This window comes from Morchella sextelata (assembly GCF_020137385.1).
Source record: "Morchella sextelata strain SCLS chromosome Unknown scls_2, whole genome shotgun sequence".
NCBI lineage: Eukaryota > Fungi > Ascomycota > Pezizomycetes > Pezizales > Morchellaceae > Morchella > Morchella sextelata.
Window position 1 is genome coordinate 1,167,668 of NW_025408617.1, and position 21,745 is coordinate 1,189,412.

At 50.0% G+C, this 21,745-nt stretch overlaps 7 protein-coding genes across 7 annotated transcripts; 4 read left to right on the forward strand and 3 right to left on the reverse strand.

Moving 5' to 3' along the window:
* Positions 1-4,465: 4,465 nt before the first annotated feature.
* H6S33_005561 (uncharacterized protein) lies at positions 4,466-5,066 on the reverse strand (the record flags this gene model as incomplete). Its single annotated transcript, XM_044836920.1, has 1 exon — positions 4,466-5,066. A coding segment is annotated over one exon (601 nt), but the record flags the coding sequence as incomplete, so codon positions are not given.
* Positions 5,067-5,744: 678 nt separating this feature from the next.
* On the forward strand, positions 5,745-6,641 carry H6S33_005562 (uncharacterized protein; the record flags this gene model as incomplete). Its single annotated transcript, XM_044836921.1, has 2 exons — positions 5,745-6,270; positions 6,379-6,641. 2 exons carry the CDS (start codon positions 5,745-5,747, stop codon positions 6,639-6,641), a joined length of 789 nt encoding a protein of 262 aa, XP_044698871.1.
* A 351-nt stretch (positions 6,642-6,992) lies between these two features.
* On the reverse strand, positions 6,993-8,589 carry H6S33_005563 (uncharacterized protein; the record flags this gene model as incomplete). The annotated part of the gene is made up of 3 exons (XM_044836922.1): positions 6,993-7,428; positions 7,495-8,054; positions 8,119-8,589. The coding sequence occupies 3 exons, from the start codon at positions 8,587-8,589 to the stop codon at positions 6,993-6,995; spliced, it is 1,467 nt and encodes a 488-aa protein (XP_044698872.1).
* Positions 8,590-9,083: 494 nt separating this feature from the next.
* Positions 9,084-9,621, forward strand: H6S33_005564 (uncharacterized protein; the record flags this gene model as incomplete). Its single annotated transcript, XM_044836923.1, has 2 exons — positions 9,084-9,102; positions 9,152-9,621. The coding sequence occupies 2 exons, from the start codon at positions 9,084-9,086 to the stop codon at positions 9,619-9,621; spliced, it is 489 nt and encodes a 162-aa protein (XP_044698873.1).
* A 524-nt stretch (positions 9,622-10,145) lies between these two features.
* Positions 10,146-11,641, forward strand: H6S33_005565 (uncharacterized protein; the record flags this gene model as incomplete). The annotated part of the gene is made up of 2 exons (XM_044836924.1): positions 10,146-10,215; positions 10,329-11,641. 2 exons carry the CDS (start codon positions 10,146-10,148, stop codon positions 11,639-11,641), a joined length of 1,383 nt encoding a protein of 460 aa, XP_044698874.1.
* A 441-nt stretch (positions 11,642-12,082) lies between these two features.
* H6S33_005566 (uncharacterized protein) lies at positions 12,083-14,014 on the forward strand (the record flags this gene model as incomplete). The annotated part of the gene is made up of 2 exons (XM_044836926.1): positions 12,083-12,925; positions 13,067-14,014. 2 exons carry the CDS (start codon positions 12,083-12,085, stop codon positions 14,012-14,014), a joined length of 1,791 nt encoding a protein of 596 aa, XP_044698875.1.
* Positions 14,015-15,875: 1,861 nt separating this feature from the next.
* H6S33_005567 (uncharacterized protein) lies at positions 15,876-19,516 on the reverse strand (the record flags this gene model as incomplete). The annotated part of the gene is made up of 6 exons (XM_044836927.1): positions 15,876-15,896; positions 15,975-16,067; positions 16,135-17,083; positions 17,172-19,107; positions 19,202-19,224; positions 19,326-19,516. 6 exons carry the CDS (start codon positions 19,514-19,516, stop codon positions 15,876-15,878), a joined length of 3,213 nt encoding a protein of 1,070 aa, XP_044698876.1.
* Between the last annotated feature and the right edge of the window lie 2,229 nt (positions 19,517-21,745).

Genomic DNA, 21,745 nt, shown 5'->3' on the forward strand with positions numbered 1-21,745 from the left:
ATTTATGGGTGAGATAGGAGTAGGATATCTACCAGATTAGTACGAAAAACGCGACACTACACGCGAGAATCAGTGAACTCATCAATTTATGGGATAGGAGTAGGATATCTACCAGATTAGTACGAAAAACGCGACACTACACGCGAGAATCAGTGAACGTCGTAGGATGGGATGGGTGCTCTACCAGATTACAATGAGAAAAACACGACACTGGTATTATGAGCAGAAGACTACATGTATACGCGAGGCGCGATGGTTAGCAAAGATTGTGAAGAAGAAGATGGGATGATGCAGAGGAGATGAGAAGGTGGGGTGCAGAAAGGGAGAGGAAGCGAAGAAGAAGATGGGATGATGCAGAGGGGATTCTAACGGGGACTATGGGCGTAGGGACTATGAAGCCAAGGAATACAACCGAGGCGAAGACGTGGACGTAGGAAGTTCGTGGACTATGGACTATGGGGCCGAAGGGTACACCTAAGGCAAGAACGGAGACTGTGGACTATGGACTATGGATGGTTGTACCTGGTCTAGTATACCGGGTAAACCCTATGACGTAGCGCGAACCAAATAGTATTCGTGACTGTAAAGTACAGAGGTTGCATAAAGAGAAAAGAGAAAGAAAGAGAAACAAGAAATCACGAGACAACGCCCCCCTTATATATCCATACCCTATCCCAATGCTGACTCATACCCTCGCGTAACAGAAACAAATAGAACATAATAGAAACCCACTTCACTAAACCCAACCACACTGCATAATCCTTCTCCCTTGTACCCAGACAACTCACATAGCCAATCCGTCTAGCTGCCGTTACAGACCACTCCCCCCTCTACGGCCTACCTCCTGGTAGGCTTAGGCTTCCGTGGATATCGTTCGTGAAATCGTTTGACAATATCAGGCGAGTGTTCGACATCCGACAATGGCTGCCACGAAGCTTCGTCATAACCGGCATACTTAACCAAGTATTCAAATCTTCCTCGACGATCCCTGGAATCCAAAATATTCTCGACTTCCCACTCCTCCTGTCCTTCAACTTCGACCGGTGGTGGTGGTAACTGTTGTTGTCCTGGTAGGGGATCAATGGCTTCCGGCGACAGTAACGAAACATGAAATACAGGGTGGACCTTCATAGAACGAGGAAGTTCTAATTCATAGGCATAGGGATTGACAATTCGTTTAATAACATATGGCCCAATACGCTTCCAATCGAGTTTCTTCGAGGGTCGTTTGGTAAGGACATGGCGGGTGGATAGGAAAACCTTATCTCCCACACGATAGTGAGGAGCGGGAGCCCGACTGGTATTGGCCGACTCTTCTTGAATCCTTTGCGCTCGGAACAACTCATCTCGTAGAAAATCTAATACCTCCTTCATCTCCCGTGCGATACCATTAGCCTGATCCTCTGCTGTCGTCCTACCATGTTCCAAAGGACCGAACGTCATTCTTGGATTTCGTCCTGAATTGGCAAAGAAAGGAGATATCTTTGTTGTTTCTGAAGTGTGATTGTTGGTCGCAAATTCAGCCATTGGTAACCATCGAGTCCAGTCATCTTGTTGATAGGAAACATAACTCCGAAGGTACTGTTCCATCACGGCATTAATCCTTTCCGTCTGCCCATCCGTCTGAGGGTGGAACGCAGTAGAAAACTTTGGTGATATTTCCAGACGGTCGCAAAGAGACCTCCAGAATTCCGCAACGAATTGTGTCCCTCGATCGGATACCATAGTGTCGGGTAACCCATGTAATTTCCAAACATTGTCAATATACAGTCTCGCTACTTCCCTTGAATCCGCCTCCTTTGTTGTTGGTATTAGGTGTCGCATCTTAGTTAACCTATCCACCACGACCAAGATTGCATTGTATCCATCGCTCTCTGGGAGGTCGGTAACAAAATCCATTGACACATCTGTCCATGGTCCATCGGGTATTGGCATAGGTCGAAGTACCCCATAAGGTGCATTGCGTGGTGCCTTGCTACGGGCACACACACTGCAATTCCTAACGTACTGGTCGACATATTTTCGCATCTGTGGCCAGTAGTACTCTCGATTCAGGAGTTCCAAAGTCTTCGCTCTACCTGGATGGCCTGCCGATGGTTTGTCATGATGTTCCTTTAGGAGTCTTAGCCGAAGGTCGTCGACATCCGGTACATAGAGTGCGCCACGGTAAAGTAGCCGACCGTTATTATCTTCCGTACATTCGGCAAGCGAGATCTTATTCGAGTGACGGACGCCGTTCCGAAGCATCGCGAGTACTTTGTTCGGGAAACTGTCAACTTGGTAAGCATTTAAAAACAACTCTTCTACAGTGGACATTCCTTCAGCGGATTCATTTGAAAAAGAACCCGCGAACAAACTTAGCTTTGCATCTAAATTTTTTCGCTTCAACACCACTTGACTCTGATGGGTCAACCGCTCATCCCCTTCTTTAGGCAGGTCACGCGACCTCCTAGTCAATGCATCTGGTTTCGCCCCTTGTTTTCCTGGTCTAAATTGAATGACGAAATCGAAACGTGAAAGAAATTCCGACCAACGGGCTTGTCGACGGTTTAATAACTTTGTTGACATGAAATATTCAAGGTTCCGATGGTCGCTCAGAACTTCAATTGGGAATTGTGCCCCCTCTAAATGATGTCGCCATTCCTCAAAACATCGTACGATCGCCAGGAGTTCTTTGTCATAGATCTCATAGTTACATTCCGCAGGGGAATGTTTCTTAGAGAAGAAAGCGACTGGATGTAGAATTCCTTCGTTGTCACGTTGGGACAGGATTCCAGCAGAAACATAGTCGGATGCATCGGTTTCTACCACGATTTTCCGATCCGGATCAAAATGCATTAGTATGGGTGCCGTTATGAACATCTTCTTCAATATCTGGAATGCCTCCTCCCTCTCATCCGTCCATTCAAATTTAATATTTTTCTTGGTCAAAGCCGTAAGCGGAGCAACAATCCTTGAATATCCTAAAATAAACCGTCGATAGAAATTCGCAAATCCCAAAAATACTTGAACATCATGAAGGTTCCTTGGTGTAGACCACTCCAAAACATCGACAACTTTCTTCGGATCCATTCGATTCCCATCCGGGGTGAGAATCAAACCAAGATACTTTGTTTCTTGAACCATAAACTCACACTTCTCAGGTTTAAGATGGACATGATTCTCATCAAGTACCTTCAAAACCTTTTGAATGTGTTCCTTGTGTTCCGATAGAGTTTCGGAATAAATCAGGATATCGTCCAAATACGCCGTTACAAATTGGTCGAGGTAGGGGCGTAGAATATCATTAATCCAATGTTGAAAGGTGGCGGGGGCGTTGGCTAATCCAAACGGCATTACTGTATACTCGAAATGTCCATATCGAGTTCTAAATGCCGTTTTCCATTCGTCTCCCTCCGCTACCCTGATCTGATTGTATCCCCAACGTAGATCCAACTTGGTATAGTACTGTGCCTTCGAAAGTTTAGCCAAAGTTTCCTTTAACAGTGGTAACGGGTACCGATTTTTGACTGTGATCGCATTGAGACCTCGGTAATCCACACATAGCCGGAGAGTCCCATCACTTTTCTTTACGAATAGTATAGGTGCTCCTGCCGGTGATTCACTAGCTCTGATAAATCCCTTTGGTAGATTTTCATCGAGGTATTCCCGTAGCGCTTTTAATTCAATCTGGGACAGGCCGTATATTGGTCCATATGGAGGTCGTTTACCTTCCTCCAATACGATCTCAATATCATGGGACTGTCGATGTGGCGGCAGGACAGAAGCATCATATTCTTGGAACATGTGGAGACGATGGTGGAACTCCTTTGGTACTAGTTGCTTGACGTTGACGGTGGATTTCTCAACTGCTGAAACGACAATAGTATGATGTTCTGGTAGAGGGATCGATATTCCATGGACAGTGACTGCAGTTTCATTGAGTGAACAGTGTTTAATACAGTCCCGAGAATCAAAAACAAGTAGATTATCCTTTGGCCGAATGGTGACATCGTGCCGTCGCATCCACGGTATTCCCATCACGATCGGATAATGTCCCAACTTTGTAACGAAACATGAAGCAATTTCTCGGTGGCCATGAATATCTAGTGAAACATCGACAATGTGGGTAATTTCTCCTGACTGGATAGGTCTTCCATCCATAACATCTACCTGGCGAGGTTTCCTAAGAGGGGTCATTGCAAGATTATTGTAACGTACGAAAGATTCATCGATAAAAGCATATCCTGATGCTCCAGTATCAATGAGAGCGTAGGTGGGAATGAAGGAGTCGGAATTCTGAGAGACCGAACAGGTAACAACAAGAGAGTCTTCGGACATCTTATCCTCAGACACAGCAGCAGCAGGGAGAACAGAAACAGGTGGCGGGGCTGGCCCCTTTGGTTTGCCATTTTTTACCAAAGGGGCTGACCTTTTAGCGCCGGCTTTGGGGACACATTTTCAATTGGCCTTTCTCGCCAATTACTAATGGTACGGGGATCCTGAGAGCGAGGGGACAGATAGCGAGACTTGGAGACATGGCGAGGTTTAACTGTAGCGGCAGAGACGGAGATACGAGAACGAAGACCGGCAATAGTGGCATTGGCTTGGGCTTCCCAGGCTTTTGCAGCAGAGATGATGTGAAGAATTTCGTCTTCAGCATCGGCGAGGTTCTCGTCGGCAATGGCGAGACTTTCCTGGTGTAGGGCGAGACGATACCGAAGTTCTTCTTCTTCGGCCTTTGATTCTTCGAGCTCGCCCTTGAGAGCAACGATAACTTCATCGCGGCCCTGGATAGTCTCGGTAAAGTCTTCCTGGCATTCGGACAAGGTTTGCAATAGATCGGCAGCCTTTTCGTCAGCTGCTTCGAGTTCCTTGGTGAGATCGATAATGACCTCTTCTTGAGCCGTGTTGATAACGGGTTCGGGGATTTCGGAAGGCTTGGTGAAAGCCTCCAAACATTCAGCAATGAGATTATGGGCCTCGGTAAGTTCATCACCGAAGTCTATATCCGCTGGGAGAGGACCATATATGGTCAAAAATTCTGAAAGACGCTGCAACAACGTATCTTGAGTGATGTCGGACATGGTCGCGACCAGAGCTAAGCGAGGCGGTGTTGTATTGGTTGGCTGTAGAGGATGCAACCTAAGTCTAACGGGGACTATGGGCGTAGGGACTATGAAGCCAAGGAATACAACCGAGGCGAAGACGTGGACGTAGGAAGTTCGTGGACTATGGACTATGGGGCCGAAGGGTACACCTAAGGCAAGAACGGAGACTGTGGACTATGGACTATGGATGGTTGTACCTGGTCTAGTATACCGGGTAAACCCTATGACGTAGCGCGAACCAAATAGTATTCGTGACTGTAAAGTACAGAGGTTGCATAAAGAGAAAAGAGAAAGAAAGAGAAACAAGAAATCACGAGACAACGCCCCCCTTATATATCCATACCCTATCCCAATGCTGACTCATACCCTCGCGTAACAGAAACAAATAGAACATAATAGAAACCCACTTCACTAAACCCAACCACACTGCATAATCCTTCTCCCTTGTACCCAGACAACTCACATAGCCAATCCGTCTAGCTGCCGTTACAGGGATGAGAAGGTGGGGTGCAGAAAGGGAGAGGAAGCGAAGAAGCGATGGGAGGTAATCGGCGAAAAATTTTCAACCCTAAATGACATCCCTGCGTATTTCGCTTGGCATTATCTTCATAGGCCGTTTCCACCAATATGTGGGTCTAAATCAAGCAAATCATCATGACCAGGAGAGACTGCGGCATCTGCGGCAAGAAATTCACTGGAACGACGTCGGATACACGCTACAAGGCTCACTGTAAGACCGAACATCTCGAATTTTACCGTACCTCCATCAGGCTTTTAAAAGATCCCAAGCTCATCAATCGAGAAGCCTATCTCAAGCGCAAGAAAGAAAAACCCGATGTTGTTGAAGTGCAGCAGACGATGGCTCGTATGAGGCGAAAGGCTCGTAATGAGCAGATAAGATCCTTGCAAAACCGATCCCCACCTGAACCCCCTGCCATTCCAGAAGAACCTTTCATCGATGAATTCAATCCATATCACGTTGCAAGCACCGAGTTCGGCATCTTCGTCGGTGTCACATATGCACAGCTCCTTGAGCATTCCATCATCGTCTCATTGGAGCGATACGAATCAGCCTCTGCTGGGCTAAGCCCCCGTGTCGCTTCTCTGTTGAAAGGAGCCCTCGTTATGGCAAGGAGGGATCCAATCGCCACTCTGGCACGTCACTACCACAACTACCGCCGTAGTCTCTTGGCAGTAGAGGACTATCCGGACCAAAAGAAGAAATAGGAAGAGTTGCTCGACCGACATATCAATAAACAACAAAATCCTGAACTCTGGATCGACACAGAGCTGCTCACCGCCCGTGCCACGCGCCTATATACGGAATATCAGTTGAAAAAGGGCGTCCCGACGCAGACTGGCGCGGTGAATGATGGAGACGGGGATGGGGATGAGGATGAGGATGGTTCCGACTCCGAGGATGATACCAACGACGTCATCGACCCTGCTCTGCAGCTTGATCCAGGAGCGGCAGTTAGGAAGGAGGTCGGAGATGCGGTGGCTGAGGGGCAAGCAGTGGGGACATCGAGCGAAGCTGCAGCTAGCAATTAATAATACATTTGTATGCCCAAGAATGTTTCTATGCCCAAGAATATTTCATGGAAGCCTAACGATGTAAAATTCATTCCTTGAAATCAAAAATACAAGAGTCGAGAATCTCATGTTCGTGAGCAAAGGTGATATATTTAGAAAATACTAGGGAATATGTGAAACGAAAAAGGAGATAACATGGACTCAACTCTCTGTATATCAGATACAACCAATTAACAATGCAAAAAATATACAGCAGCAGATGGGCTGGCGAGATTGGGAGTATGGCGATGCTTGGCTAACAACTATAATGAATAAATAAATGAGAGAAAAATGAAAAGAAAAATGAAAAATGAAGAGTGCTAAAAAAAACTAGAGGTTCCCGATGGCGTCGGTGCCTGTCAACAAAGCTGTCATTGAAATGGTCGTGGCAGATGAGGGGCCGGAGGCATCGACAACGGGCACCACCCCTGATGAAGGTGTGGCGAATGCGGAGGGATGGGTAGCGGCGGGGAGGACAGCTACGGAGGTGAGTGTAGGGTCGATAGGGACAGTTGCCGCGGGGGCAGCAGGGGCAGCAGGGGCAGCAGCAGGAGCGGCGCCAAACGGAACAAATAGCGGGTCCAGCTCAGCCAAGTTCGTCGGTTTCTTCTTTTGGGCAAGTCTGGTCTTGTGAACAGGTTTTTCTGGGACCGTTACAATTAAACCCTCGTGAAATGTACTGAAGGCTTCGTTGCTTGCCACCAGCAGTATACGTTGGTTGCACGCTTCACGGTCCAGCTTATTCAACTTCAACATATGAGTATAGCTTATTAAGATGGTCAGCTATGAACGGGCTTGCTACTGATGCGTCAGTGAGCGAAGGGGTACTTACACCATTGTGTATACAAAAACCGTCTTGTAGAAATTTTCAGCCTCGGGCTGAAGCAACGTAGACCTCCAATCAACAAATGCAGAAGTGCTCCCGACCATCAACTGGAACCAGGATTCCAAGCACCAGTGGCTGGCATATACTGTTCTCAGGTGGACTTCATCAAGACTGAGGTAATGTGCACACTCAGGCTTCTCGATGATGGCGCCCCACATGTCTTTGGCCTGGCGATTATACTCTTTGAGCCAATTCTTGCGCCACTGGAGCATCCGGTCCCACGCCAGCGTAAACTCAGGAGTATTTCTCTTGACAACCCGTGCAGCAGATATGTCAATCAGATGGGTAAACCGGCTTTCTGGAATTGTGAGGTATCGAGCAAATGCCATACGGCACCTGCGATTCAGCGCACCCCACACGCAGTGAGAAGTGTCGGGATAAAGACCAGCGAACTTTGACTTGTCGTACGTGCGTTTTCGGGGCTGCTCCTCTTCAGCCAATGCTTCTTTTTGAATATAGGCATCCAACACCCGTTGAGCCTCATCCGGTGATAATTCCGTGGGAACCTGTTTTGGGAGTGTCAATAATAGTTTACATACTGTATCAACTTACGGGGGTTCCTAGACATACGGAGATCGTTGGTCCGGCTTCTTCTGCTTCTGCTTCGGCTACAGGCACAGTCCTCCGTACGGAAGCGGGGGTCCACTGAGCGGGGGTCCTGTCGACGCGTTGACTGCTCACTACGATAGGATCGTCATATCCCTCCTCTTCATCGTCCATGAACTCCTCGGGAGCAAACATCTGACGTTGAGATGGACGAGATTCTTCATCAGATGATCCTGTACGTTGAAGTGGACGACTCCCTGCCCCACCACGACGCCCGTTGCCAGACCTTTGGCTATGCGAAACCTGCTGTGATCTCCCTAATGTTTCCTGCGAATCACGTACGTTAGGGGTGGGAGATTCTTGACGGAACAATTCTCGACGTGATAGATCGGCCAGACTGACTGTGCTATGCCTGCCCGGGCGGTGAGGAGTATACGGATCATCTCTGCGAACCACAGGGCTGCTAGATGGATGCGTTCGATATGCTCCCACCATTGTTGTCGATGATAGTTGATTCGAGATCAGCGGTTTTGATGTTCCCTTGGCTTGGCATTCGGATTAGTAATGCACTCTTATCACAGCTTCATATAACTTACATGTACTTGTATCCCCAACTCCAAACAACTTAATATATGAGACGAAAAATAACTTTCAGGCTGATAGCAGTAGCAAAAGGTGCGAGATCGCTAGAGATGAGAGTGAGCAGAGAGAGGAGATGAAGTCAACCTGCATGTGGTGGGGGTTGAAATAAAATCAAGCTAGTACAAGCTCCCGCTCCCGCTCCCGCTGCCATCCTTAGCTCCTACTCTACCTGTATCTTACCTGCATGTGTGTGCAGGGCGTCTCGCTTGTCTCCTTTCTATTTCTCTCTCTCTCTTTCGGAAGCTTACCTCATTTCTCAACCCCCAAAAATCATCTCAAAGAACCATCCAATGATTCAATCGAACGACAAAAAAATGGATACAACCATCTCTACTACAACTATCGATATGTATATCAATATCGTCTGTAAGTAAACGACATACTCACAAACATATACGTTTCTAACGCTCAATAGACATCGATAACGACCTCGCCGGTGGAAGACACCCGGTCGTTGGTGAGACCTACGAGCTAGTCCTGGCGGATACCATCAACACCAAGTATCCCATCCGCGGGGTCCAGCTCCAGAAAGATGGTCGTCCCAGTGGATGGGTGAGGGAGGTTGACAAGGGTACTGTGAAGGCGATTCTAGACCGAGGCGGGCTTTGTTCCTGTGTCGTCACTTCAAGGAGAGATTTCATTTGGGACGACGACACGTGCTGCTGGGGAACCGCCCTCTTGGTTGTCCTATTCGACCCCCAGAAGAAACTTGGAGTAAAAACCGAGGATGACATTAACGAGGAAGATGCGAAAATCAAGGTTGAAGATGATGAACATGAAGGTCTCGGAGATGAGGCTGGAGTTTTTTCGGCCAAGGAGGAGGATAAGGACGGGGTGGTTGAGGGGGAGAAGTACAAAGAGCTCGAGGGGTCTGACACAGAGTAAAATACATGAAACATGTACGTGTAGTTGGTAAAAAAAAAACCGAGTTCTTGTATAAATGTAATCGTGCCTCTACTTGATGAAATTATGGCTTTATCTTATAACGTATAATATATAAATTATTGATCAATCAATCCATCGAATTTTAGACGTGAATTGAAAACGAACGGTTTTTATGTTGGCGCTGCAAATCGTTGTGGCCTATGATGGTTGTAGGGTTCGTTGATTTTGTAGTGCAAAGCGTTGGAGATACAAAAAAAGGGTACATAAACGAGTGATATTCTATGAGATGACAAATACATGTATGTCTTGGTGACACCCAATCGATCATGCTACCGCTAAATCTCGCTGAAGATCTTCACCTTTAGAGGAAGCGATCTGCCCTCTTTTACATGATCTAAACTAAATTTAGCTTAGTGGGTGGCCTTGGCAACCCCGAGATTTAGCGGTATTCCTTATCCGTGTTTGATATTAGAGGCACCAAAAATTTGTACCCCGGTGTATCATCCCCAGACATCAAGATCAAGATGGACGGAAAACGACCGCGTGGATGGCTTCCACCCCTAGAACCCACTAGATTCAGAAGACGCCGTTTCGGTATGATAACATCAACAATACAATACAGTACAGTACTGTACTGTCTGGTGACTGACCTGAGTTGATGATAGAAAGCCCAGAAGATACAGCCCAGTCCCCGCCCGTACCAGCAGAATCATCAGGGAATGAAAATTCCGCGCCTCAAGATGCCGTACCCGCACCCAATATACCCGCGCCTCGATCCCCCATTCATGTATGGGAGGTCCCCCCAGAACATAATCTAGAGGCTACGATAGAAGAAGATGTTGAGCCAGCTCCGGAAGACGACATGCGCCTTCTACAACCGATACAAACCAATCTTATGGGCGTGGATTGGGGCAGAGACAATAAAGAAAATGATTACGGGCTGACCCAAGAAGCTGAAGACGAGAGAGAAACGGTCGGGGGGAGTTATTTGGATGATATCGGGATTGAGGAAGGCGAAAACAGCCAAGCACTGGAACAAGATAGGGACGACGACACTGCATTCATGTACTTTCCGCCAAACGACGAGCTACAGACAGAACACACACAACATGAGGCTGAAAACAATGCGGATGATCCTTCAGCTGTGGCCCGTGACGTGAACCTTACAGCGGGCAGTGGCGACGTTAGCTCTGCAGATGTTCTTCTCGACTTGGCTTCGGAAACCGCGGAAGGAGCAGGTGATAGGGAGGGTGTTGTCGTTGACGGTAGAAACGAGGCGTATTTTGACCAATGCGGGGAAGAATTCCATCTGGCACTGATGCTATTTGTGACAAGTGCGGACCTTTCAACAACCCAATACGAGGCGCTCACGGAGGTTCTGGCACTAGCTACTACAGAGACGATAAAATCGCTACCTAAATCCATCAAAACTCTACAGCAGAGGTGTCGAAGAGGGTTCCCACTGATGCAGCTCAAAGGAAAACTAGTAGATGTCGACCTAAGGCAGATACCACCAAAGAAAGAAACACCTCGGAACGCTTACTTTTTCGAGCCTTCAGAGTACTGCAAAGTGTGGTTAAGCAGCCCGACGATTAGGCAGAGTTTGCACCAGGGACTTGGAGAGTATGTCGACGTCGCTTCTGAGCTCTGGCATGGAGATGCGTGGATGGAGAGTATGAGGTCTACATCCGGTTCTTTTGCGTATATAAAAGAGGGGGGTGCAGCAGCAGACCACAGCGTCCCGCTCTTACCGTCCGACTGCGTCGAATATACGAACACAGAGGGAATAACAGCTATCGGTAGGGTGAAATGTGTAGGGATAGATAAGCGTCAGGGAGCAATTAACCAAGCATCTGCGCTTATAAACCCGTTAATTCGCCCCCACGAGCTGCGGGCTCAGTGGGAAACGCCTGAAAATTCACCCGACCCTTTTCCAGAGTACGCATGGGTTGACTCCAATCTCCCAGAGTTGATACTAGTCGAGCACCAAAGGGAAATCGTTCCCTGCACCAATATTTGAGCTCGAGTATGGGTGCACTTTACAGATTACCCTTCTGTCGACGATCTACGCCAAAGCCTCCTTCCAGAACCACCAACGTTCTGTGTACGCCTGGTAGCCTATAGAACCAATAGCGGTGGATACCACATAAGAGCTGTTCACAAACGACACCGGGTAATGGCAGAGATAGAGCTCAAGGAAATGACACGGGATTATGTCCTGGCTAATATGGTATCGGCCGTCAACCAAGGGCTGAGCAATCAAGCGCCGAGAATAAGCGTACCCTATTCTGTCTTCCTGGACGGTTTTGGTTTATATAGAAACGCATACTATAGTTTAAAGGGAATGTATTTGACGCCGGCGGGGTTGAATAGATGCGAACGAGCTAAATTGAATAATATGTGCGTCCTTATGATCGGACCTTTCGGCTCTCACGAACAGCAAATGGCAGCCTGTTTAGAAATGGATGCATTGGCAGTTGGCAAAGGTATCAACATGGTACTACACTCGGGCGAAGATGTCTTCATTACTGCCTTTCCCCTGCTTCTGACGGGGGATATGCCTCAACAGAATCAAAACTCGGGGGCGAAGATAGATAAAGCAACATACGGGTGTCGCTCGTGCTTCATAGCAGATACCGATCGAGGGAACCTATCGTTCAATGAGCAACACCATGGGAGATACAGGCAGCACGTGAGGTTAATATACGACACTGCGAAGTCACAGCCCACAAAGGCCAGGAAAGAAGCGTCTCTGCGTAGAGCTGGACTGTCAGATACTGGGCCTTTTTTCGATAACTGCTATAAGATGATGGACCCGCTACGTAGCACACCAAACGACCCCATGCATGCCGAGCTCCGCCTCTGCAAATACTTTGAGGAAGCAGTACTGGAGGCTATGCTGTCGACAGAGGGAATCAAAGCTTATCTGGCGGCATGGAATATGGTGCAGGTGCCATATGGATGGGGCCAACCACAAAATCCTGTCAGCCACAAGGGCTCGATGGTTTTCAATGAACACGGAAGGATAGCGATCATCAACCCCTTTGTGCTGATGCATATATTTACCAACGATTGCTGGACCTACCACCCCGAGGAAGTAAGGAATAATAGATTACTACTGCGGCGTGCACGGCTGTCTTATGTCAAGCCTCTAGTGGGGAAACGTTTACAAGACGAGTTCGGAGAAGATGCCACGGGGGGGATCGCCAAGACTGCATGGTTGTTGGCTAGATGCGTGACTTTGACCCTGCAAGAAAAGATATCAACATCTGAGAGGTCTAGATTCACTCTGACCGTACTACAGGTAAGTACATGTATTATCATACCTTGTGGAACCAGTAATATACACGTATATGGAGATTTCATGTGGTAACGCATATAATATTTCAAAAACCATCTGACGTTCTGTTAATATTTTAAAAACAATCTGACGTTCTGTCCATAGGCTCGGCACAATCTTCAGAGGATATTCAAATGCGCAGCGGGTGATCGCGACGGGAAGAAGTTCAAAAATTATGTAACGGTCCCCAACGTACATCTAGCTCTCCATTACCAAGAGGACATACAAAATTACGCCACGGCCAGGAATAGTTCCACGATGACAGGAGAGCAAAAGCACAAGATTTTTAAGCTTCATGCACCACATACAAATTCGAAAGATAATGATTTACAGTTAATGAAGGCAATGAACACCGCACAGACAATCACCTTCATGCTGGCTGGGGCCTTTCAAGTTATCGCGCCTAAGGTCACCACTCAATTAACTAGCGTCGTAAACAAATGCCCGAGAATGTGCTCGCGGTTTCTAGGGGTTACGAAGGACATGGATGGCGAGGATGAGCCAATATCTACACAAGCCACAGGAATAGACTGCGAGGGATCGGTTTTCACCAAAGCCATTGCAGGACTTGCAGTGCCTATAAAGAAAGTCTCACAAGAGGACTACGCATATGATGGCGATACTAGATGCAGTGTGTACCAAGCGGAATACGACACGGAGCTACTACCGCAGGTGCGTGTTAAAATTCACTACTGGCGATATTTTTCCGCAGTACCCAAGGGAGAAGTGGGCCGCAAAGCAAGGCCTTTCAAAATTCGAGAGGGCCAAATAATAAAAATGAATGACGGTGTTCATTCCTTTCACCATGTTAGTAGGATTTTTACGATTAGTGTAGGGACTATGGTGCGGGTCCTATTTGTAGTGAAGCCTTTGGAATATGTCGCTGAAGAGGTGTCGGCAATGGCACCGGCTTACAAGGTGTTCCGACTGCACGATTCTGAACCAGAGATGACAATTGGTATCAGAAGAATTGACTGTCGTATGATGCATTTCGTGTCAAAGAACAACAAAGACACATGGTGGTATAATCCGTATCTACCTAACTTTTCTTAATATTACATGTATTTACATGTAATCAATGTAATTAATACATTCGATTTCTTACATGCAATTTTGGCTGTTACACGAATACAGTTGATTTATCAAAGTATTTTGTATGAGCGTTGCATGCTATTATTGCTAATACTCGGGTTCAGTGATTACAGTTGATTTATCACAGTATTTTGTGGGGGCGTTGCATGCAATTTTGGCTGTTAAGCGAATACAGTTGATTTATCAAAGTATTTTGTGTGAGCGTTGAATGCTATTATTGCTAATACTCGGGTTGAGTGATTACAGTTGATATATCAAAGTATTTTGTAGGAGCGTTGCATGTAATTTTGGCTGTTAAGCGAATACAGTTGATTTATCATAGTATTTTGTGTGAGCGTTTCATGCTATTATTGCTGTTACTCGGGTTGAGTGTGTGTGTGTGAGATTTCACTGTATTGCGATTGGGGTTTACAGGGGTTTGTTGACTTGAATGTCTTACATGCCAGATATCAAATTATTATGTAGATAGAATACAAGCAAGTCCTCACATTAAGCATAAATTCTAAATCGTAACGCCAAGCGAGAAGGAATACCGTAATAATGCTACTACAATACGGTATTTGTGAGAATGCGCATTGCTTGGGGATTACGTACTGCGTTAAATACGGCAGGGATACCGCATTATTACTAGTCGGTATTAATACCAATACATGGGTACGAATGACTGCCGCACTCGAATAAATGCGGCAGTACTGCCGGGGGGCTGGGGATGCCGCATCACTACCGTACTCGCCACATACTAATTTCTGCCACTGTACATGTAGTGGGTGGGTACAAACTACGGCAAGCAGGACGGGATGGGTACGAACTACATGTACGGCAAGTGGCATCGTTACAGTTACTAGTAGATAGAAGAAGAAAGTACTGAGTAGAAAGAACCCCTGCCTTGGCAAAGTTTCGGAAGAATATTGAAAACCGCAGCTTATTAATTTACTTCCGGCTAAGGCAAAGTAAGCTGTACTCTACTGAGAACTCACCCCAACTGGAACTTAATTGCACTCTACTGAGAACTCCCCCCTCCGGCTAAGGCAAAGTAAGCTGTACTCTACTGAGAACTCGCCCCAACTGGAACCTAATTCCACTCTACTGAGAACTCCCCCTCCGACTGGAACTTCCACTCTACTGAGAACTCCCCCTCAACTATCGACTTGTCATTCGATCATATTACCCTTAGACGGTGAAGAGGGACAAAAAATATCAGTTTCCGCGTCTACCTCCTCAACCGCCATTGTTTGGGGGTGCTACTTATCAGGAGAGAATGTTATGCCCGGCCAGCTTCTCTTCCCCCCCCCCCTACAGTCAGCCCCAGAGTCACCAGATAGTAGTCGAGTGAGGGAGTTTGGCGATAGTGAGGAGGAAAAACTGGCGATTGAGGAGGGGACTTCTCTTTCCCCCCCTACAGTGAGTCGGCCCCAGAGTCACCAGATAGTAGTCGAGTGATGGAGTTAGGCGATAGCGAGCAAAAGACTGGCGATTGAGTGGGTGGATACATCGGAGATGATTGCGTGGAATTCGGATTCCTCGCCACTCTGGAACCGGAGAAACTCACAAGGTACCATTATTCTGCCAGACCTGAACGTATTTTTTTTCTTTCTTCTATTATGTACTAAACACCATATCTCTATTTTTACAAAGTAAAGATGCATCACCTGCTTCTCACTCACTCACGAGTCCGTCCGTCCGCCATTCCATATTGCCAGACAAAAAATATTGCAGTGGTCAATTGCAAATAAACAAAAAAATGAGTTTGCGCTTTTTGGCAACCTCTTTTAAAAATGGTAGGCGGTGTGGGTCAAAAGGGGGGTTTTCCCTCGATCCACACTCAGCCGCGGTATATTTTCATCTGTAGCAAGTACCAGAACCACGTCAGCAAGCTAAACTAGTACTCTGCCTGTGTGGATGTGGGAGGAGTCAAACATACCCTATCGTCAACAACAGCCCTACAGACCGGGCAGTAGACTTTCATCAACACCGTGTGGTTATGCTCCTTAAACTTCATTTTATCACAGCATTCCTACCACACACCCCATTAGCACACCCAGAACACCCCCCCCCAAAACGCTAGAGAGAAAAGAACATACCCCACAAAGCACCATATGCTTACACGGCAGCAGCACCGTATCCGCATAACTGCTAAAGCACACAATACAATCATCCGCATCCATCAACCCCCCCTTCTTCTTCCCCGCCGCCGCCGCCGCCGCCGCCGCAGCACCACCATCCTCTGGAAGCACGCCAATCTCCTTCTTGATCTCCATAATCGACTTGTACGCATTCTCAATCATCTCCTTATGCTCCTCCCCAATATCTACGTTCCTGCGCGGCTTCGTCTTGTAGAACAGCTCCAGCAGCACCGACGCGTCCTCGGCCATCTTGCCCACGTCAGCCTGGTCCGGGACAATGTCGTTGGCCGCCGCCGTCCACGCTGCTTGGTCCCACGTCTCCCATTCCTCTGCCGGCGACGACGAGATCGAGATGATGGGCGGGATCACCGGCGTGAGGCTTGAGCCGGAAGCTGACGCTCGGGGCTGTTGTGGTTGTGGTTGAGTCTGCGGCTGCGGTTGCGGTTGTGCCTGTGCCTGTGGTGCTGGCGCTGGCGCTAGTTCTACTAACTGCTGCGGCAGCGGCGGGGTCGTAGTTGGCGAAACTCGCTGCGGCGAGCGTCGTCCGCGCTGGCGCGGAGACCGACTCTGCGGAGTTCTATGCTGCGAAGAGCCATCCTGCGGAGACTGATTCTGCGGAGATCTATTATTACGCCTTACTCTGGGCTCCTGGTTCCCTGTATCACGGCGGGTAAGAATTTCCCCTGGCGGAACCATACTAACGCCCCAACGTGAGTTGACGTCGCCTTCCCGGCGGTCGGCCTGGGATTGTTCCTGGCGGCTGGTCTGGGGCTGCTGTTGGTCCTGGCGGGTTGCTTGGGGCTGTTCTCGGCGGCTGGCTGGGGCCGGCTGGTATGACTCGAGGCCGAAGAAAGATGCGCCTGTGGTATCTATTGGCCAAGCAGCCAAATCTTGTTGTCTTTGTATACTAAGCCTTGCGTTAGAATAGAACAGATCCTCTCTTTCTGACATTGCGAGAAACCAAAAAGGCAAAGAGGAAAGAGAGAGACACTCACTGCACATTCGCATTCGTCGACGGCCACCCCCCGGTACTATTCGCCATCAAAAACACCGGCGACGTCGGATGCGGCGGAATCGCCGTCTCCATCGGCGGCGGATACTGACTCCTATACGGCGAGGGCGTCGGATCAAACGGCGCAGGGTGTAACTGCCCAACCACAGATGACCGTATAGTTCTACCCGACACCACCAACTTCCGCCTCGCACTCGCCGGCGAATCCGGCGCAGCATCCTGTCCCTGCGGGGGACCCGCAACAGTATTCCTGCGCGTATCGCCCGACCCCCACGATATAGTAGGTGCCGCCGAAGGCCCCGACCCCGACCCTGACCCTGACCCTGACCCCGACCCCGACCCTGACCCCGACCCCGACCCCGACCCCGACCCCGTAGCTACCTGACTAGAAAAAACGGGCGTATTCGACAAGCCCCAGTCCATCCAGCTCATACCCGGGCGCGGACTAGCCTGCGACGGGACACGCGGGGTAGGGCTCTCAACCGCGGGGCTGGCACCGGAGGACACTGCGCTTGGCGGGGGGCTTCGAGGAGCCTGCGCAGGTGTTGCTTGGGCGGCGGGGGGGTTAGTAGAGAGAGCATTTTGTTCATTAGCTGTATTTGCTGCAGCAGCAGACGCTGCTTCGGTCGCCCAAGGGGGCGGCAAGAATTCATTGGCCAGTTCAGCTGCCCAGGACCCCTCGCTGGCGTCGCGGACGGGGGCGCCGTCCCAGCTGCGTGTGCGGAACCGTTCTACTGGGATGGGCACTCCCGCGCGCGGGGCCGAGTCTGATCTTGTAGATATTGTGTTGTCCCCCAGCCGTAGGCTGCTTGCCGTTCTGCTTTGGGAGCCTTGGACTGGGCTAAAATCCGGTGCTGGTGCTAGTGTTGGGCTTTCGGGGATGTTTCTGTTTGGGTTTCGTGCGGGAGGGTCTGTGATTATAGTGCTCCCTCCGGCTGTGACTGTAGCTAGCGGCGTTGAAGTTGAATTTGAACGTAAATGAATTGCGGTGTTTGGCCTGGCCTCCCGTGGCTGAGAAGCGGTGTGTAGATGTGAGATTGAAGGGGTATCATTCGGGCTTGTAGGCGTTGACGCAGCACCCGGCCGATACGGCTGATAACTCGGCCCCTTCGGCGGCTTGTAATTCTGATAGCCCATACTACTCCGCGCCGAGCCCGTACCCGTATTGACACTCCCGCCCGCATTCTGCCCCGGAGCATAAAGCGGGCTCGGCGGCGTATACGTCTGAAACCCGCCACTATTATTCGCCGACGTCCCCGCAGGCCTCAGTCTATTACTCCCCTCCGCCGCCGCCCCTGCCGCCGCCGCCGCCACCGCATCGGCCGCGCCACTCTGCGAGATCTGCACGCCCCCCGGCACACCATACGGGCTCGCCAGCGTCCACCTCCTGTCCGCCTCGCCCCCCATCGCCGCCGCCGCCGCCGCAGCGCTCCTCGAGTTCATCGCCCTGACCGCCGGGCACACATACGCCGACCTCGCGCCCGGCTGCTCCGCCCTCATCGCGCTCCCCGCCGACGAGCCCTCGCCGCCGCCGGACCGCTTGTACGCGCCGCCGGCATTGCTCTCGGAGCTCGAGTGCTTGTGCTGCTCGGGGCGCGGGCGCTTCTTTGCGTTTGGCGAGGAGCCGGCCTGCGGTGCCGCGGGGAGCTTGTAGCTGCGGGCTGTGGCGGAGAGGGAGAGCGTGCGCGAGGGGGAGCTGGGCTGCGGGATGGGCTGCGGGATGTATGGGACGGAGCTGAAGGGCGCGCTGAGGCGCGAGAAGTAGTTGATGCTTGCTGTTTCGGCGGTTGTTGCCGGGGCGCTGGGATTGCTGCCGCTGGTGGAGGAGGAGGAGGAGGTGGTGGTGGTGGTGGTGGTGGTGGTGGAGGAGTGGGGGGCCTTGCTGTTGTCGCCGAGCTGCAGCTTGCGGGCCCAGAAAGCTGCGGGGAGGGATATGTCAGCTAGCCGCACACTCTTGGAGCGTTACCCCACCATGATATGATAAAAGTAGCGTGCGCAGTGAGAATCAAGTACCTCTGCACGGCGAGCAATATTCTCTAGTGCAATGTAGTTTTATCAGCATTTACGGTCTCTCTTTTAAATTCTGTCTTCAAACAGCGGCCTTGCGCGCATGTTTCACGCAGCATATGTAGCATACCTCAGAGTTGACAAGTTCCCCGCCAAGCCCGTCGACAGCGACGCCGGGCTGTTGCAGTAGCAGCACTTTGGCGAGTGGCCCACATTGTTGCAGCCCGACGAGCCCTTGTGCTCGCAGCCCGTGACCGGCGGGACCGTGTATGTCTGCGACTGCTGCTGGTAGTATGTGTTGTAGAAGCCCACACTGCTCATGATGGCGGCGGGTGGGTGGTGTAGGTTGTTATTTAGAGGAGGAGAGGTGGGGTGGGGTGGGGAGGGGAGGGGAGGGGGGGGGGGTAGAGAATAGCTAAGAGAAAGAGGTGTGTTTTGGATGCAGCTGTGGGGCGGGGGTTCACTTCTTTAAAAATGGAGATAACTATGATCGTGATGGTTGCTGCCCTTTCTTTGTTTTGCAGACAGACAGATTGGGGCAACCGTGCTGTGGCGGACAGACGGACGACTGGCTGGCTTGCTTGCCCCACCACTGAAGTCTGACACTGCGCGGTGTACGTTGGTTGTGGGAATCGAATCGCTGCAGGGCGCGGGGGGTGAAGTGTTGGTTGCCTGAACAGCTGATTCGCCGGGTCGGAGACTTTAGATTGGTGGGAGGGAGCGAGCGAGCGAGGTGACGGTGGAGGTGGAGTGGTGGAGCTGGTGGAAGTGGAGTAGATCTGAGGTGGTGGAGATACTGGGCAATTAGGTGACGGTGATGTCGTTTTGATGGAGGTTTGTGCTTGTGCTTGTTTGGGGGGGGGGGGGGGGACACCAGTACCTACATGTACATACGGTGAGTACTGTCTGTGTACACACTGTACCTACTACATTTACATGTAACTACAGAATGTCTAGACTCTGTCAATGCAGTACCGTACCTGCCCTCCAGAAAGTACCCTCCAGAAAGTACCCTCCAGAAAGTACCCTCCAGAAAGTACCCTCCAGAAAGTACCCTCCAGAAAGTACCCTCCAAGTCTCTAAATTACCAGCAGCACTCTATTATATTGATTGCCCCGTACCCACGTCCGTCCCAGTGCCGGCACCACCGACCGACCGCGGTTGCACAGGAATTTTGGGGGATTTCCAAGCAAAGTCATGGATTATTATTTTATCAGCCGCGGCGGGGTTGGAAAGCTGACTTCCGTTGTGTAACTTGAATGCGATTCTTCCCTTTCTTTTCCGCTGCTGGCCTGGTGCAGCTCATAACAAGCAACTCAAGAGCCGCATGAGACAAACCACTTCGGTGATGTTCATCGTGAATAGAGGATTTACTCCCATGTCTGTAGATATGTTTTGCACAATTGCTCAATTGATACTAAAGCACATGTACTCACTCTAGCTAGCAAACATTCCAAAGCTAGAGGCTGAGTGCAAAGCTCCTTCCTCTTCCGACGATGCGTACCTTAGTTAGCGGGCGGCTCTTTGGGTGATGCGCACATGGATGCCGGTTTCGAATTTCCAGAAGCGCTGTTTTCTCGGCCCATATATATTAAGGGTCTTTTTAGAGTATGTCGGGTTATCATGTAGATACTAGGACTAGATAGAAGAAGCAGGCTCTCTCAATCATTGCCCTTTGCCAAGGCCTGGCTGGTGCAGTCAGCCATCAATCAATCAATCTTATCGATAGCCACACTAGAGAGATAGCTACATACAGCTGCTGTCAGACAGATAGCATCCCTAGTCTCTGTAGTCATAGCTTCAGTCCTTACGCAGAGCAGAGCAGAGCAGAGCAGAGTGCTTTTGCTGACTGCGACTGCCCTGCTCGTACTGCTGACTAGAGTATCTATCCAGAGTGGGTAAGAGGGCAAGATACATCACCGTACATGTAGTAGTAGTACTCTCCTCTCTGTCTAAGGCCCGGTTCCCAGTTCCTCGGCCCCCCCTCCCCCCTCCCTCCTCCCCCCCAGCACGCAGCTCCCGGCTCGCTCCCTGCCGCATGCTGCACTTCTCCTGACCGCTGCTCCAATCCAGGGCGCCTTAACCGACCACACTCGGGGTGAGCTGTCTGTCTGTCTGTCTGTCTGTCTGTCTGTCTGTAGTCTGTAGTCTGTCTGTCTGTAGTCTGTCTGTCTCTCTGTCTGTAGTCTGGCTGGCTGGCTGGCTGGCTGGCTGGCTCTGGCTGTCTTTCCCTCTTGGCTGCGGGTGGCTGGCTGCTGCCTGCTGCCTGCTGCCTGCTGCCTGACCTGATGCCCTGGTCTACGCCGACTTCTGTATTTCTTGGAGCTGTGATCTGTGACAGACAACTTTCATCACCAACACCGTCAATCACTCCACTTCACTTCATCTTCATTTCACAACTGAAGTCTACCAACTCCCTCCCCCTCCATCACCACCAACAATCATAGCAATTTCATCTCTTCCCCCCTCCTCATCCAAGTAGCCCCCCCCCCCCCCCCCCCCCCAATATCTACCAATTCCCAGGCCCACATCCATCAATTCCCCCCCCAA